This window comes from Syngnathoides biaculeatus, chromosome 12 (assembly GCF_019802595.1).
Source record: "Syngnathoides biaculeatus isolate LvHL_M chromosome 12, ASM1980259v1, whole genome shotgun sequence".
Classification (NCBI taxonomy): Eukaryota; Metazoa; Chordata; class Actinopteri; order Syngnathiformes; family Syngnathidae; genus Syngnathoides; species Syngnathoides biaculeatus.
In genome coordinates, this window is record NC_084651.1 from 19,299,611 (window position 1) to 19,317,430 (window position 17,820).

General features: G+C 42.7%; 1 protein-coding gene across 7 annotated transcripts in view; it reads left to right on the forward strand.

Moving 5' to 3' along the window:
- Positions 1-13,713, forward strand: part of LOC133509631 (signal-induced proliferation-associated 1-like protein 2) — a 101,998-nt gene extending 88,285 nt beyond the window's left edge. For 5 of the 7 annotated variants that reach the window (XM_061836860.1, XM_061836854.1, XM_061836855.1 and 2 more), the window contains 6 exons: positions 1,968-2,106; positions 5,117-5,336; positions 6,627-6,758; positions 8,831-8,948; positions 11,370-11,445; positions 12,165-13,713. In XM_061836860.1, the coding sequence (XP_061692844.1) occupies positions 1,968-2,106; positions 5,117-5,336; positions 6,627-6,758; positions 8,831-8,948; positions 11,370-11,445; positions 12,165-12,311 (832 nt within the window). In that variant the 3' untranslated portion in view covers positions 12,312-13,713. Of the gene's footprint in view, positions 1-582; positions 637-1,967; positions 2,107-5,116; positions 5,337-6,626; positions 6,759-8,830; positions 8,949-11,369; positions 11,446-12,164 lie in introns of all 7 variants that reach the window. The other 2 variants (XM_061836861.1, XM_061836858.1) reach the window with 2 other exon arrangements.
- The last annotated feature ends 4,107 nt before the right edge of the window (positions 13,714-17,820 follow it).

Genomic DNA, 17,820 nt, shown 5'->3' on the forward strand with positions numbered 1-17,820 from the left:
ATCCCTGTGGACGGCCAGCCTAAGCCTGTAGCAGATCTCTTGTGGATGCCAAGGAGCGATCCACAAACTACTATGGGATGGCAACTACAGGATAGTCGTGGAAAAATGCAAAGGGAGATCGATGCATGCTGTCACTCAACCTGGTTTGGGCTCGTAAAGGCCCGCTGATGATGAAATGGTTGTCTGTGAATGTCAGAGCCATTGAAGCCATTGATTGTGTGTTTGTTCAAAGTCTTTGTGAAGCCTCAGACTTGCTAAGGCAAAACTTTGCTCCAGCTTTTAAATAATTTGATTTCGTCTGTAAAATTTTGTTCTTAAGGCGTCCGTGATTGATCACGTGCTGAAGTCATCTTCAGCAGACTTATGAAAAACCCCCATAATTCATTTACCTCTCCCCATTGGATTGTTTATTTATTTTACCCTACATAAGTCTGTCTCATGATGAATGGTGTAATCTTTTTTTTCCACATATAGTTCTAAAATAATGAAGTTACTCTTGACCTGCTCTAACACTGTTTAGGATGTGTAATGGTGCTGCTAACGCAACCTTTTTTCTTTTCCACTTACTCCTTCTTGTTCCAGAGGAGCTGAGGGCTTTTTAGCACTCCTTCTCAAAATGCTGTCTGAGCGTGCAAGGTACACAATCAGTGGAAATCAACCCTGTGGCCTGAGCTTTGAACCATTGTGACCCTCCCCCATACACACAATCCCCTCCTGTTTCCCAGAATGCCACATCACTCCCTCAAGATGGTCGCTTACTATAAGTGGAGGTTAATGACTTGTGCATCAGTGGCTATGACATTTCAACTAGGTCTCTGCAGAAGAGCATTTCTGTTCACCGTTCACCCAAACGTCCTCGTATCAACTACCCAGCCAGTACACTCTGAGGTTCCATCTGGAAAATAAAACTAAAAGTTGGACAAGCTTAATTCCTCCAAACAAAATCAACGTCTTGTTTTAATACTATATAGTTTATTCATAAAGAAAATAATGAAAAGCACAAATAATTAATTGGACATCATTATCTGATGATATTTTTTTTCAAATTGCTTGATATTTATCAGCTCAAGTGGCATGTTAGGTGGTTTTAAATACACACTGCTGTATTATTATTCACAAAATAACCAGTAATGGCAGATATTTTACTTCATGACTTAATAACTACCCATGATGAATGTATTTGTAGTTGTCCTTAATATAACAAGGTGGTTCCCAAAGCAATTAGCCAGGCATTTGTATCTGGCTAATCAGTAAAGAGCCAGGACTAAAGATTAAAAGACAGTTCTAGTAAAAAGTATAAACCAGAAAATTACATAATCCTTTCCTGACAGGTGTGGTGTGAATAATTTCCCACTGTGGAACTCCTAATTGGTGTGTACACACTACATGTTAAGCATTGCAGTCATGCCAGTGTGTTGTAATTTCTCACTGGGCATCTCTCACTCTGCCAACATCGGTGCCAAGAGCAGTGCCAACACTCTGCCATCCTCCCTGGCTGCTCACTTATAGCTGACTTCACCGGATAGGTCGCTCACATCCGAGTGCTCGCTCTAAAACGCGTCTGAATGTTCTCAACCGCTCACAAACCGAAACATACCACCTCTTCTGGTTCCAGCAGCTCTTGTGGCTTCCTCCAGTGCTATCTGAGCACTCCTCTGGAGTCCAATATTTTTGCGCCTCTTTCTGGATGTGTCATTCATCTACAAATCCTTTTTTCCTCCCCTTCCTCCCTCTCACGGTGCTTGGCTGTGTTCTTCACACTTCCCAGCTCTGATCCTTCACACACTGTTGACGCCTGATGTTGGCATGCAAAATCAGGTCCACCCTAGTTGCCTTGTGTGATACTAACATAGTTTCTTCTGTAGCTGAACCCAGGCTGCCTGGCCCAAAGTCTCCCCTGCAGGACGTGGCTTGCATGTCATTGCTGATGAGGTTCCGCTGTTGTGTCCCCTCTGTCTTGTCTTTAGGCAGCTATATGCACAGGAGGCCAGCTGCCGCCTCCAGGCTGCCGAGCGGGACGGAAAATCATTACGGAGACTTTCAAAGGAGGAATATCTGAAAATGATGCTGCCCGACAGTCCACCAGGAGAAGGCAGGGGTCAAAAGGTGAGGCCACCAATTAGCCTTACTGTATCTAGCATGGCATGTGTGCAAATGAAACCTGTTAAACTTTAACATGACAACACAGCATTGTAAACATCAAGCACAGACAAATATGAGCAAACACACTTTAGACTATTTTCCCGGATTGAAAGCTTGAACCGGAGCAGATAACCTCGAACCAAAAAGACAGAAAAAGCAAGCCAAACACTGCGGCTACAACTCCTCTCTCTCAACACTAGAACCTTTATCTTGCTCACTATTGACTGGTAAATTCAATTTATAACAGAGCCTGAGTCTGCTTTATTGGGATGTCATGGATTAAAGGCGAAGAATGGAATGATGTTTGCTGTTGCTGGGTTCTACAGGCACTTAATTGCATCATCTCTCCCCCTCCTGCTGTCCTCTATCTATTATCTTCCTGGAAGGGACCCTAGAGATGCACAAATAGGTTATTTTTGGATGGTGCTCAATTCTTGTACGAAATCTTCTTCCCTCGTGAGAGGAGGAAGACACATAGCCGTGTCCTTGCACAAAGCATCGTGGCGGACTGATTTGATCATCATGTTTTTTGAGCACTCGCTTTACACTGTAAAACAGATCTTTTCCGTTGTAAAATGAACACAGATGTGTCTGGGCAGCTCTTTGTCATTTCCCTTCATTTTCGCTGGATAGCTAAGAAGAGCTCAATCACATACCCCAAAAAGGCCCTGCGAGTTTAATTTGTAAGCCTTTGTTTGCACACATCCTCCGTCTGATAACATGCACATGTGGAAAAGCAATCTGGGAGGGAGACGCATGCAACACGGCACTCCGCCAGATGCCCAAACTACATAAACTGTGTAATCCTAATGCATACATACTATTCTTTTCTTTGGGAGGGAATGTTTTCAATCATCAGCTGGCATGAAAAGGAGTCACATTGCAGTCATGTCAATGTTGGAAACATTGTTGGATAATTTCTAATTTAATACATTGTGACGCGATCGGGCCTCTATGTAATCAAAGAGAGTGTACGGTAAAGGTTAGCGCATGTATCACTTCCGGCAGCCACTCGATGCCGTTCTTTGTGTGGGTAAGCAGGTGCTGATAGATTTTCTTTGGCAGCCACGATGTCCGCTGGGACGTCCTTTCCACAGACAGGCTGCCTATTGTGCGGTTGACGTAAAGGAAAGGTGGTTTGCAGCTTATTCTACCGCATTGCTTCTCTTGTGGGAAACAAACAGGCAACTGAATAGGTGGTTGTCCAACACATCCTCCCAAGTGGCACGTCAAAGGCTTCCATGTACCACTTATTGGCTTTGTCCATTGAAGAAAAAGTCAGATAACCGGGGGGGGAATAGGTGGATGTGTTAGTGCAGCTGATATGAGCGTGGCCGTTTTTCCAGTGATGATAACCATTGGCACCTAGAAAAAGCATGCAAGGTTTTCTTCGATATATTCTTTACAATGTCTGCATCAGGTCCAGAAATCCTACATGTTCTGATGAAAGCCATAAAGGCAGTAAAAAAAAAGGGTGCTTATGGAAAGCTCAATTGCATATGTTTTTATTTACTCCATTTACTTGTGCTCTAATCTGAGCTACTTTTGCTCCATGTGAGCGAGCGTTCTGAATCGTAGTTAAAAAGTTTTTTTGTTTGTTTGTTTGTTTTTTGTTTGTTTTTTTGATGACTGAGAACTTACCAGTGTTTAATCTTCTACAGTAGGATTGGAGAAGTTGCAATAAAAGACAACCATCTCAAGTAAAACCCTCTGAGTGCTTGTCAGGAGGCAGTGTGTGTACACTGCTTTGAATTACAGTATATCTTCACTCTAAAGATGGGCTAGTTTGTTACCTTTTCACTGTGGGTTTCGCGGCAGTTCTGTCTTTGAAATAGAGATGGTTGGGTGTTGGCCTGCGTGGATGCCAGTCAGTGTTGGTTACAGTCGGGAGGCTGAAGACCGACATTTACCCATCTGGCTGACAGCCCCGCATATCATTTGTGGCTACTTTTGATGCCTCTCCAGCAATATTTATGTAAGCTAAAAAGGCCAATGACGGATTTGGTCGCTCTGTGTGGTTTTGCGTGTTTCATTTGGAGATCCCTGTCAAAATTCCGGCCGCAGCCTTGAAACTCTGTATGTATCCATTGTGGAATACTGCTCCACAAACAGACGTCCCACTCAGGAGGAAAATGCTTTTCCAACTGTCATGCCATGGTTGTTCTTAACTTTGTATGGTGATTGCTGCACTGGCCTTTGGGAGTCCATTCTTGGCCTATTGTGGAGGGCGCGCAGGCAGACAGAGCAGTTTGCACACTATATACCACCTTAAGTAAGTATGCATTAGTCTCAGCAAAAATGTTTGCATAGACTCCACTATTGATAGGACCTGGGTAAAACCCTACGCCAGAAGTTTCTAATAGAGCTGCAAAAGTAGCAATGTACAGGCAAGTGTTTTGTGATGGCAACTAAACTGTTGTATTGTATTCTGGATTTAAGCAGAATGCGATTTATGATTTGTTTGTTTGATGTGAAATGTGAAGTGAATTAATTCAAACTGTCCAAATGTAAAATACTAAATATTAATTATATAAATCAATATATTCATTTTTAATTGGTATATAGTCTATATATAATATCATAAAATGCTTAACTATAAAAGCAATGTCTTGAGCTGATTTTTGATACGGGTGTAAATGAATTAACCACATGTAAACTGTACAAACAATAAAAGGTTGCTTTTATTCTATGTGTGCCAGCACGATGCATCCCTTTACATTAACAAATTTTTTGGTGTGCTTTGTGTTCCTCTTTTATGATGGATACTGACTTTAGCCACATTCTATTGCACCGCCAAGATATGTGTAGCGGATTCCTACGTTGTAATAAGTATTCCTGCAAATTATGGATGTTATCGCCTCTGTTAACTCCTTAACTACCCGATGTGCTGATTAAATCGCACACAAAGTGTTTTGGTGTTCTTGATGGCTCCGTTTTGATAAGTTGTTCTTGTTTCTTTCTTTTTTCCACCCAGCTGTCTGTAACAGGAAATCTCTCCCCACGTCACTCCCTGTACCGGACATTATCGGACGAGAGTGTATGTAGCAACCGCAAAGGTTCATCCTACGCCAGCTCCCACAGCTCCATGCTGGACCAAGCCATGCCAAATGACATCTTATTCAGCACCACACCACCTTACCACTGCACACTGCCTCCTCGCATGAGCCACAACCAGCCGCAGTCCAACCTGCGGAGTAAGTACAAGCTTGCTACAGAAGATAAATATAAAGTGACACAATATTTACTCCAATTGTATGGTTTTATGCCAACAAGTCATCATATTGAAGTACCTCTTCGCAAAAGCAAGGCTCTGTTGCAAATGAGTGTCAGTATATAGATACTTGTTTGAAGAGCTACTTGTATCAAACAATTTCACTGGCCCCGCCAGCAAAACACTTGAACAAAACTCCTTGGCATCGCCACCTAATTGGAAGTCTGTTTTCGGCGGCATGATGCCTACAAGAGTCTTGTTGCGCCGCCTGCAGCCAGCCGACACCTGTCACTGCTGGCTCATCTTGCCACAGCAGTCTCTGAATATGTAATAGTGAAGAGGTGGGATGTGTCCTGTTTGCACCGCTGCAGGTCTTTGAGCTCAGCTCCAACGTGACTTGAACATGCCCGTGTTTCCAGCCTGGTGTGACAGTGTGTGTCAGACGCGATGCATCATTCACTCATCAGTCACTGTCTGTTTTCCTTCTTTGTCCCTCATGTCTCATTTCCACATTATTCCACAGCCGTCACAGGCTTCAGCTGCTAAACAGAAAACAGCTTTTGGGTGTGTGTTGTGGGGGGTGCTTGGCTCCTCAGCCTCGTCTAGCTGTCATCCTGATGGATTCCTGATTGTTTTGAAGGGTGGTTGAGAATAGAGGCTGTCAGGTTTTTTTTCCAATTTTGAAACAGCTCAATTTATTAAACAGTGAATCCCTCAACCTGGTGCCTAAGTAGAATGGAAACATCAGCTCCGGTTCTCTTACCGTCTCTCTGTGCTTCCCATCTCACGCTTCTCGAAATGCCTCTTTTCGGGCTGGTGGCCTTTTAATTATACTGAATATTTTTTACCGCTGGGGCTCGGATGAAGACAGTTGCGGAGAAGGGTGATATGGAGTGAAACATGAGGATATTCACTTTGACAAGTAATTTATTGCCTTTCGGTCAGCGTTTTGCTATTGTTATGCAGAGAAGTTGGTTTAATGTCACCCCACGGAATCGTGCACAGGCTTTTGTTCGAAAGTTAATTTTGCATTTTAAGGCATTCAGCTTCAATATTGTCTTAAATACCAGATTTCAAATGAGCTGTTTAACTAAGCCTCCTTTGAAGCTTGGTGTTGTTGATATGCATTCTAATGAAGTGAGATTGCAACTCCCACTACCTGATGCCCACTCCCTTCCTGACCCTTCATATATGACCTGATGCAAATTGATGGGCAACTCCAAGATGAGGAGCAGGCCTAGACACTGATCTGGGCACCCGGCTGTCTCTGCAGATGAGTTTTGGTTCTCTGACGGCTTCTTGGCAGACAGGTCCAAGTCCAGCGATCCTGGCCTCATGCCCCTCCCAGACACTGCCACAGGCCTGGACTGGTCTCACCTGGTTGATGCAGCAAGAGCCTTTGAAGGTAACCTGCCTTCCTGAAGCTGCTAGCGCCCCCTAGACCCCACCTGCCCTTTGTCTTCGCTGCTTAGCTTATGTGTTTGTTTGTCTGCAGTCTGCAAGAACTTTCTCTCTTGCATGTGTAGGTAGGTTTAGAATACTGTTTGTTTCTTCCTGTCTCTTCATGGAGACAACTTTTGGAAATTGTTTGCCTGTTATCCTCTTCTCTGAGCCTCATTCTGATTTCTGTCAAGCGATTATGCTTGGAAATACAGCCTTTTTTTTAACACTGTAAGCCAAACATATTACTCCTCAGTACGTAATCAGCCTTCGGGAGGATTTTGGCCTCTTTTTACACAGAGTGGTCATTTCATGAAAATTGGTTGTGCAGCTTTTTCTCCGCCAAGAATACTGCTTATGAGGTAGACTCCTCTCTCCCAGAATAACGGAATATATAATGCTTTCAGCAGCATGCCATTTGCAAACTTGTTCTGATACTAATATAATAACAAAATACTGTTGCACTCCTGTCTTCTACTTAGTTCTAATGTCATCCACAATTATAGATACATGAGATACATTCCTGGATCCTGCTACCCCCCCCCCCCCCGATACAAATCGTAATTTAATGTGTTCTTCCTCAGCCAACTCCTCATCAAAGTTAACTGAAATCGATTTTTTGCATAATACTGTGGTGCTAACATAGGAAAAGGAGCATGTCAACAGAAATACCTCAACCATGCCACATCCAATTTTTTTTTCCACCCAAATTTATAACAAACTGTTGTCTTCTCAGGAGGTACACAGTGACTGGCCCTATCTAATCAGAAAACGCTTGAATGACATTTAAGAAGGGATGACACACATGATCATTTCTTCATAATCAGCATCATGCTCTTTTTATTTCGTTCAAGCTGAAAGTATTTTTACCAGACTGCTTGCTCAGTATTTCCCATTTGTCACAGAAGTGCCAGCATGCTTGAACTCCCTCTGACCCCAGAGTCCACTGAGCGGGCAATGTAGCATGTGACTACTCATTTGTCATAATTAATAGGAACTCCGGATTCAGATTTCTCTATGACGCATTTTCTGCTGCTTTGCCCCACAGCAATGCATTTAAGTGGAATAGAAACAGTGACGACGATTCGGGCCGTGACAAGCAGGCCAACTGTACGAGAACGACAGCGTGTAGTGATGGCGGCTTGTTGTTGGAGTAGAACGTGCCGCGATTCTTTTGTTGTGCCGTGTACATGTATGCTTAACCAGCACAACTTGGATCTATGCATTTACTGCAACTACTCACCCTCAAACGCTCGCACAAAGGAGTTGCACAACCAGTGTAGTACATTTTAGCAAGAAAAATATTACATTTCAATCGCCTCATTTCAACAAGACTTGTAGCTACTGCCCGTTTCATCTGTTTGTCCATTGAAGCTGGGTGCTGCGTTCCCTAAAACACAAAAACTGCTTTTCTCTGTCTATAATCATTCAAATAGGTTTGTGGAATATGAAGGAAATATTCATTCATATGTAAATGAAAGCTCGGTGTCCTTTTCCTGGCTCGTCTCAGCATCCATCTCCAGACTCCATTAGCTTTTTGTCTCTGACTGGATTAGTGCAACATTAAAGGAAGGGTTTTTCTTAATCTCTCCTATGAATATGCAGATTTCCCTATCTTCTGTCTCACACCATGGGCGCAGGACAGAGAGGATGCGTTTACTCGGGCAAAGAGTATTATGCCTGAAAAACTGAGCAGTCCAGAGCATAACATGCTAAATTTGGCTTTTCCAGTGGGATTTGAGAAAGCTTAAGGGCCTGATACGGGAAAATAAGCATGCCTGATTCCTCTCAGCCCATTAAGAACCAAACAGCTGCCAGAGGAAAACTCAGAGGGGGTGGACTCAATGCTCTGTTTACCACCTTGTTCCATATTGTCTGCCTCCTAATCGCTCTGTGGGAGAGTGAGAGGATCCATCACTTTTTTTTAACACTCTTAAAACAAAAACATTTTCATATTTGGCTTTCATGAGTCGTTCAATTGTAACCAGAATGTGTTTTTTTTAATGCACATTCTGACCTAAAATTTTGTGTCTGCAGACCAGCGTGTGGCATCTTTCTGCACCATGACGGACATGCAGCGAGCCGAAGCATTGGAGCTGTCAAGAGAGCTGACCAGGCGTGTTGTGGAGGCGGAAGGGGCTGCGCTGGATGCCGAGTACGTACCGACGTGAGCGTAAAAGCCCAAGCAAGCACTTTTGTGAATGACTTGATCTGCTCGCTTTTGCACTCTCAATTACAGTAAGCGAGGTCAGGGGAACCTCAATTTATTAACTTTGTTGGTTCTTTAACCCATTCATCCATTTTCATAGCCACTTATCCTCACAAGGGTCGCGGGAGTGCTGGAGCCTATCCAAGCTCTCATAGGGCAGGAGGTGGGGTACACCTTGAACTGGTTGCCAGCCAGATGCGGCGCACATTGGAAACACAGAGTCACACCTAGGGGCAATTTAGAGTGTCCAATTAGTGTTGCATGTTTTTGGGATGTGGGCAGAAACCGGAATGCCCAGAGAAAATCCACGCAGGCACGGGGAGAACATGCAAACGCCGCAGAACTGTGAGGCCAACGTTTTATAGCTGTTCCACTGTGCCGCCTTGGTTCTTTAACGTTCTTTATAAATCAAAATGTTAGTACTTTTAAAATAATTATCTCCATAGAAATAATTAGACAGCCTTGACAAAAGTCCCTATTTTCATAGTTTGTGTACGTTAACAAAAAAATGTATACAGTACTGTATATCAAAACATTGAACTCAATAAACCCATGTAGTACTGTATATAAAAACGGAACATCATAAAGGTATACAGTACTGTGTATTAAAAACAGGACAGGGGGTGATCAATCATAAATCTCTTTATTACCCAAGTTAACAGCAACAGCAGCAACAAGCAGAACTGTTCTCTTGACACAAATGCAGCTGACCTGCTGACCCTGACAGTGTCACAAGTACCTCTGGTGCATTCATGTCCAGTTGGAAATCACAAAACCCTTTCATTTTAACGACAGCAATGTTTTTACATTTATGAAGAACAAAACAGAGAAAGAAATCCACTTTTCATTGACTTCCTGGCTTGCATCATCTTCTCTTAAATCGGCGTGCACGTGTCTTGCCTTCTGGAAAATAATCTCAGAAATGCTATCACTCAGTAGCTGTTTTCCGGTTTAGCCAAATCAGCAACAGTGTTTCAAATTCAAAGTTTCTCTGTCCTTTCAAAGATAATTCACTCCCTCAGTCATGTTAGCATCGAAAACATGTCCCTTTTTTCCCACAATAGTGACAGTTATGGAGTTGTTTCTTTCATATTGCAGTGTACCTGCTAGGAAGTTTTGCGGTGCATGTGCCATTGATATACTCCTCACAAAATAGTCTTTTTCTTTTTTTTTTAAAGTCCATCCATTACTTTTCTTGGGTCCATATTGAAACTTGAAAACAAATGGAAAATACCAAAAAGGGATGTAGAAACAACTCCCAAGACTTCATTGTCGCCGCTGTGACCGATACGTCATAATCGATTCAGCGAGAAGCGCAATGTTGATCACGCCAAACCCATCCCAGCAAACGCTGACTCACTAGCAGGCATCGGCCGATAGTGGACCTCCTATTTGCGAAGTCGCATCCCTGCCAGTTGCAGCCGTCAAAGGGAAGCACCAGAGGCCCGGCACCAACAGTCCCCGTTAAAGAAATGATCTGGCTAATTGTATTGTAACAGCAGCACTCTTAAGTGATATACCAGTGAGTGTTTCTCTCAAGTTAAAAGTCTTGGCTGATAGAACATCACACGGTGAGAGAATAACGATTCTTACTCCCCATTGCACCATATCCTTCCAACCATACATTACAAGGGTCCAAAAAATGAAATAATGAAACCCATCCACTCTATACTAATACAGTTATCAATGCCAAAATAAATCTGACATTATTCCCTCTCTTCAAATGAACTGTCCACATTTCAAATGAAAACATTACAGAGGCTGCTCAGAAAAATAAACCATCCTGCAGTATCACTAAACACAGTAAAAAGAAACTTTGGGTTGTTATGGCTTTATGATTCTTCCTACGTTTATGACTTCACTTGGACTTTTGGACTCAAACTACTAAAACCTATTGAGAACTCGACATGAGTTAAGTAGAAGAGCAGCACAAAAAAGAGGTTTTGGCGTTCTTCTTACTTTCACCTCTTTGCCTGACATTTACTGTGAACCTTCCTACAACACTGTGAGATTTCCCTTGTTTGTGCATTAATTATATCATACCCTGAAATTAATACCATGATAAAACTAAACCGTGAGATAGATATCTTTACATCCCTATTTCATATTCAGTATATTGTACCTACAATATAAATTTGAGAGTTTGCCATTCACATGTCTCAATATTATTTATTATTCATGTCAAGTTGCCTTGTATACTCATTCTTCTCTCTCATTGCATGTTTTTTTTTAAACTTTGATATTTTGGGATTTTTGGTAAATTTATTGTTCCGTGTGGGGACTCTCTTCTGTAATTCAAGAATTTCATCATTGCATGACTAATACAACTTTTTTTGTTATTATTATTATTTTGTTCTCACGCTGCAGCTCCCCGTCTACACTCACTGGAAAAGTGAACCAGCTCGAAGTGATCCTCAGGCAGCTTCAGCATGATCTCCGAAAGGTAACCTCACCCCCCTAAAAATGTTTCCTTTTAGCTTTTAACTGTTCTGTTTGCAACCGATCTCCATCCCAGCCAAGCTCAGAATAGACTGGCCTGTGAGGACTGCGCAATAGCTGCTTGTCCCCCTTTATTCAAAAGCCTGCTTTCCTTGCCAGTTTGTATCAGGCCTTCATGTTTATGCTGATATAATCGCTCGCTTAGAAATGCTGGAGCAACTTTACTTTTATCAAGCTAAAAAGGCTGCTTTGCTATGTTAATATCTCTCTTTCATCACGAAAATCGTTTGTAATGTCAACACTTTCATCCACCTCTTCAAAAAAAATGGTTAGCACGTGTGCTTCACAGTTCTGAAACTAGAGGTTGAATCTCAGTTCTGGCTTTTCTCCCCATGCTCGCTTGGGTACTCCGGCTGCCTCCCACATGGCTGTTAGGTTAATTGATTGAAGACTAAATGGTCCACAGTGTAAACGTGAGCTTGAAAGCTTGTGCATATAAAAATGAAAAATAGCTAAGGAGACTTGTTTTCATTAGCATTGGTTTGCTTATGTCTTGTATGCTTCATGTCTGTCATTTGCAGCAATCTACGTAGTATAGTTTTGACAAGTTGGTATTCTTCCTAGGATCAAAACATTTTGGTGAACGTATTACAAACATCTTCAACAATTCTAATTCGTGATCGCCGCCATTTTTTCAAGTGGTCTTCTGGACTGTGTGTTTAGGAGAAGGAGGACAAAGCGATGCTACAGGAGGAGGTGCAGCACCTGAGGCAGGACAACATGCGGCTGCAGGAGGAGAGCCAGACGGCGTCGGCTCAGCTCAGGAAGTTCACCGAGTGGTTCTTTCACAGCATAGACAAGAAGCCCTGAGGTGGAGATGGATGAGGCGGACGTCGCACACTCGACTCGTACTGAAAGCTCCCAGACCCGTCGAAAACACTTGTGAATTGTCTCGCAAAGACAAAAGAAAGAGTTCCAGGATGGAGAGACATATAATATGTGAACGGCCCTGACATTAACAGTATCTCCCTCACGCCACCTGAGAGTCCTCTCGGGAAATCCCCTCATCTCCAGCCGGAGGAAGGAATTCTTCCACGAGATCCTCTTACAGTAGTGGAATGTAAAGCTCATTTACTGTAGTCAACTTGTATCCTACCTACGTACTGTACATCACGTCAGTCTACTGTACTGTACCTACAGCTGTATTCCGCCCCACACGCTGTAACAGCTAGCTTGGAAAGAGGATTTCATGAAATGGTACACGCTTAACAGGAAATCCACTCCTGGGTGAAAAGTACAGCGGAATAATGAATGTACCTCAACTTGAGATTTCTTTGGTTCCCTAAGTGACTCAAAAAAAGGGGGGGGGGTTTACATTTGCGCCTTTTTCTTTTCATTTGATTTCAACTCAGCTCCACTTTTTTGTTCCTTCAGTGTTGTGATGAAGTGTCACATTTCGGCAGCAGTTTTGATGTTCAAAGGTGCTTTTCCCTACACACGATTGTCGGTAGTCTCCATTCACTGTTACGCTGTCCTAGCAATAACAAGTTGTAGTTATGAAACTGTGTTAGGAATAAAACTATGAAGAAGTTAGCCGAAACATGAAGCAGTTGTATTCTAAAGCAGGAGATTGTGCCTAAAACTCTTGGGTGGAAATCGGATTGTTTTTCTTGGCTTTTCTTAACACATGCCTTGTCTGTGGCTCACTGATAGAAACGTGTGTGTGTGTGTGTGTGTGTGTGTGTGTGTGTGTGTGTGTGTGTGTGTGTGTGTGTGAGACTGTGCCTGTGTGTGTGAGATTGTGTAGTTTAGCGCAGAAAAATGGTATTCTCTTGCAGTTGTTTTTAAGGGCGTTCGAGCAAGCATCAGTGAACCACAAATGCAATGCCAAATGTGTTTATTTCTGTACATACTGGCCACAGAAGTGTCTTGTATTTAACACTGTTATTTAAGCTTATTTAACCTAAAGTTGTTTATTTTATTAAGGGTCATTGATTTTCTTTTTGTGCACTAAGGACATATAAAGCTCTGTGTATGTTGTAAAGTGTGTAGCTGGGCAGGGCAAAAAAAAGCAAAAAACAAAAATGAAATGTATATTTAAATATATAAATGATGACCTTGGAGATTCCAACATTTGGATGCTGCTAGATTACAGTGTGCTGGTTTGTATGCTTTTAAACATGTCACTCTGTCTCATAGCCGGGGAGGGGGAAACATTCGTTGTTGTTTTTGTGTTTTGCTCTATTTTTTTTAATAAATGTAGTTGGAAATATTTGTTTTTAGTGTTTCTTTTCTTCATTTGATTCCAGAAAATTGGGAGAAAGGAAGAGCCCATTACACTTTGATGAAGAGCTGGATAAAAGTCCGCAATCCGTCCCCCGGATTCATAATGACCAACTGTCTATTCCTCATCTGCCATGGACCAGAAAGTAGGCTGCCAACTAACACACAAAATAGACTTTAATGGCCTAAAGATAAATGTGCTTATTTTGTTTATTTGAACCATTAGATCGCAATAGCTGGCGACCAAACCAAGGTGCACCACACCCACCTCTTGCCCAAAGTCAGCTGGGAGAGGATCCAGTTCGCCCGGGGTGGTTGCACCTTAATTGTAGCATTGATTAAAAGATGAACAACGGCGGCCAAAGAGTGGTCATGACGTGAACCTCACAAGGTCACCGAGTCTGCAGCCACAAAAATGAAATGGAATCAGACAAATTAGTTGGGTCGATGACATCAATAGGTAGAAAAAACAAGAATGATAAAGTGTGTTCTGCGTTTAAATTGTTTTTCAAGTTGCCACTGTTTCTCAATGACAGAAAACAATCAAAATCCCTCCCGTGCTGTTCTTTTCATCTTTTCATGAAGATAAAATGTGCTGTTCTGCTGAAGCTGGTCTTATGGAAACATCCATGCTAATCTCTTCAGGGGTTACAGTTGTTTATGGCTTTCAGAAGCTTGTAAAAATATATTTGTAGTCAAATTGTACTGTCGGATTGTGGCCAACCCAGCTGCCAGGCATTGTTAACACCTGATGTTAAGATCTTAACTGTTACATTAAGGAAGATGTGTTGCATTAAGATAAAAATGTTTTGAATTAAGGTAGTAACGCATTTGTTTATGTGGAAAACAATCTTGAATGAGTCTTCTGTGTTCATATTAGGATGTACAAAATAGATGAACATGAAATTGTAATGTGTTTATGAGATGCGGATGGCTTTAAATAAATGGCAGATGTTGCTTTCACTGCAGGGACAGCGAGGACCTGCTTGCTGCATAATTAATCGCAATTCCCTCTGAGTGTTCACTGAAAAACAGTCCAATTTGTCTGCCACTTCCTTCCAGGACTGCCGGAGCATGTGGCCTATTGTGTCACAAAGTTCTCAGGCACCCGGTGTATTGTGGATAAAGCAAGAGTGAGACCTCTTGTCCTGTCTTTTAGGGGTCTTCTTTAATCTTTCTGTGACCCATATGCGTGATGGAGTTGCACGCATTCTCATAATGCATTCGTTGCTAATCGAGTGCGGACAAGGTTTCGAAAATGATGTCCCAGTGAACAAACCTGCAGAGGTCATGTTACCAGACCACATGCGCTAACTCCCTCGGGAACCTCGTGATCGCTATCTGACCTCAGTCCAGCCAGAGAAGGCCGCACGGCCGTGTGCGTGCATGTGGAGGCGCTCTGGTTTTGAGGACTGAGATTAACTAGATAATCTCCATTCGTATGCACGCTGCCAGGACAGCAGATGGGGGGGCCGCTTCGGCCCAAGGTGCAAGTGTTGCCAGTGTTGTTTCAGATGGGGGAGATTTACAGGCAGGCGCTGCGCAGGCTATGATCGTGAGTTCAAACGACAGCCAAAGACAGGTGCCAAATGGAGTGAGATTCTGAGAAAGCTGGATTCAGATTCATATGCGGAGACAGGCAGTGGCACACTGGCCTCATGCTGACTAGAAGAAAAGTTGCATCCAATTGGCTAAAACCTTCTCAACTAGACTTTACAGTCAAGGAAATAATGTTTGAGCATTTTATGGAGCATACCTCAGCACTTCTCCATAAACACAACATTAGAGAGGCACATGGTTATCCCTCAGCAGATCCTCGCCTGCTGTGACTGTCACCATAGTTGGGATCATGTTCCTCACAATAGGACTCAAAGTGCCCAAAGCACAGCTGGCACAGTGGAGAAGGTGGGGCTGTGTGTGGGGTGCAGAGGTGGTGGGGTTGCGTATCTGTCGACCATGTGAGGGTCAGCCTATGTTAATTGTTGCTATTGTATCAAACTTCTGTATCAGTGTTACGCTTATTCATTCCTTATTATTACTATTCATTATTCATTGTAAGCCTTCTGTTAGAAACACATTTCTGTTAAAGCCAACGAGAACAGCTTAACTTTATTTGGGGTCAATCAGAGGCACTAAATGCTTGCTGCTAGATGTTGACTCCAACTTAACGTGTTAATTCTGAACACAGATATGAGTGTGCACACTTTTGCAAACCCATTTTTTTTTTTTACTTTTTAATTTCAATTTCAAAAGCAAAGCAAATTGTTGCTGGAAAAAGTTTTGAAATAGTTCATCCTAGTCTCATTTTCTGTATCGCTAAATCCATGGTACTTCCATTTGAAGAGGGGTGTGTAGACTTTTTATATCTACTGTATATTTATTTCCTCCGGCAGTGATAACTGTATTCACCAAGGAAAGAAGGGAGACACCAGTAATGTTCTTGGTACTGGAGCACTGTCTTGTCTCCAACTGTGGAGCTGGAAAACCACACACAAATGCAGTAACTTCAATTAAGTTACTATATAAAAAAATACATTTGTGTTTGGCACCTTAGTTTGAAACCTGTACTTTAGTCTTCGATGAACCCAACATATATATTTTGGGGATTGGTGAGGAAGGTGGATGTCCCAAAAAAGCCCACAGAAGCATGGGTAGAGCATGTAAACAGATCGCAGGACTGTCGAAACTCAGCTAAGAATACCAGAGCTCAGAACTGTGAAGTTGGAGTGTTAACCACTCAAAACCATCAGGATCTGGATTTAAATCTTCCTCCTGGTTCAGCGAGGATTATCTGAGTAGTCTTTGGGTATTACTGCCAACAAACATACGAGTACAGGTTGAAACATAACCCTCTTGTGTGTGGCCAGGCTAGAACTCTCAAGTGATGTGTGCCTGGGAGGCGTAACAGCAGGATTCAGTCTCTCAGCAGGATTGCTTATCTGTCATCCCTCTACTTTGAAACTCCCTCTGGGTCTTTGGGGAACAGGCAGGCCTCATCCCACCCCTCTCAGACAGACATACAGACTGAAGAGGAAGAAGCTCCACTAAAGCAACATACAGTGAACTCTTCTATCTGCCTCTCAGATCCCAACACAGCCATCACTACACATGCCAATCAAGTCACAGGTGAAAACCCTCGTAATGAGGCCAGAGAAGGGACGTACCCTATGAATGATGGCCACCCTGCTGGCCCATCTGACCTCAAACACATCAGAAAGAATGAGAGAGGAGGGAAAACCTTTCCAAAGGTCACGCCTGTCTCTTGTGGTGAACGTGTAAATGAGTTTGAGGGACTGGAACAAATAGATACAGCAGGGCGGAATTATCTCGGTGTCCATGGATGTCCTTGTCTCTCGTCCTTTTCAGCCTTCGAGCGATGAGCAATGCAATCGATTCTCAATTGGCCTCCTCTTGCTGGGAGTGGGTAGGTTCTGCTGACGAGGTGTTCATATGCTACGTTTTTTTAAACATATTGATTATGCAAAGTTGCATACATCTCAGTCCCGGTCTGTGTGGTGATAGGAAGGGTCATGGGAATATCGATATCCACAGGGTGAACGCAAGGTGTGACAGAGGGGGTGTATCGTAACCCTACTTACCCATCAAGAGGTATAAAAGCTTAACCTGGAGCTGTGATCGAGCCAACGTGGAAGCAGGAGGTCAAATGCAAATTGTGGAAATAAATAATGTGGGATCGATAAATATCAGTCATTTTTGCACATGCTTTCCCATAAAACTGTGTCATGCAACGCAAGCTTTGGCCACATGAACAGATTATGACCTCATTGATTTTGCACCCTTACCAGCCTTTTGCACAAAATCCGACAAAGCTCTATCCATCCCACCACTGCTATTGGTGAAGTGTCACAGCCTCATTTGGGCTGTTGATTCAGCACTTCACAGTTCTGAGGTTTGAAGTTGGAATCTCCATTCAAGACTTTGTGTGTCTACCGCATGCTTTTTTGGGTTTTCTCCATCTTCCTCCCACATTCCAAAAACTTATAAATAATTTGGAGACTATAAATAGGTGATTGGTAAGAATGTCTGAATATGAGTGTGAATGATTCTTTGCCTATATTGGTTGGGTATCCAGTCC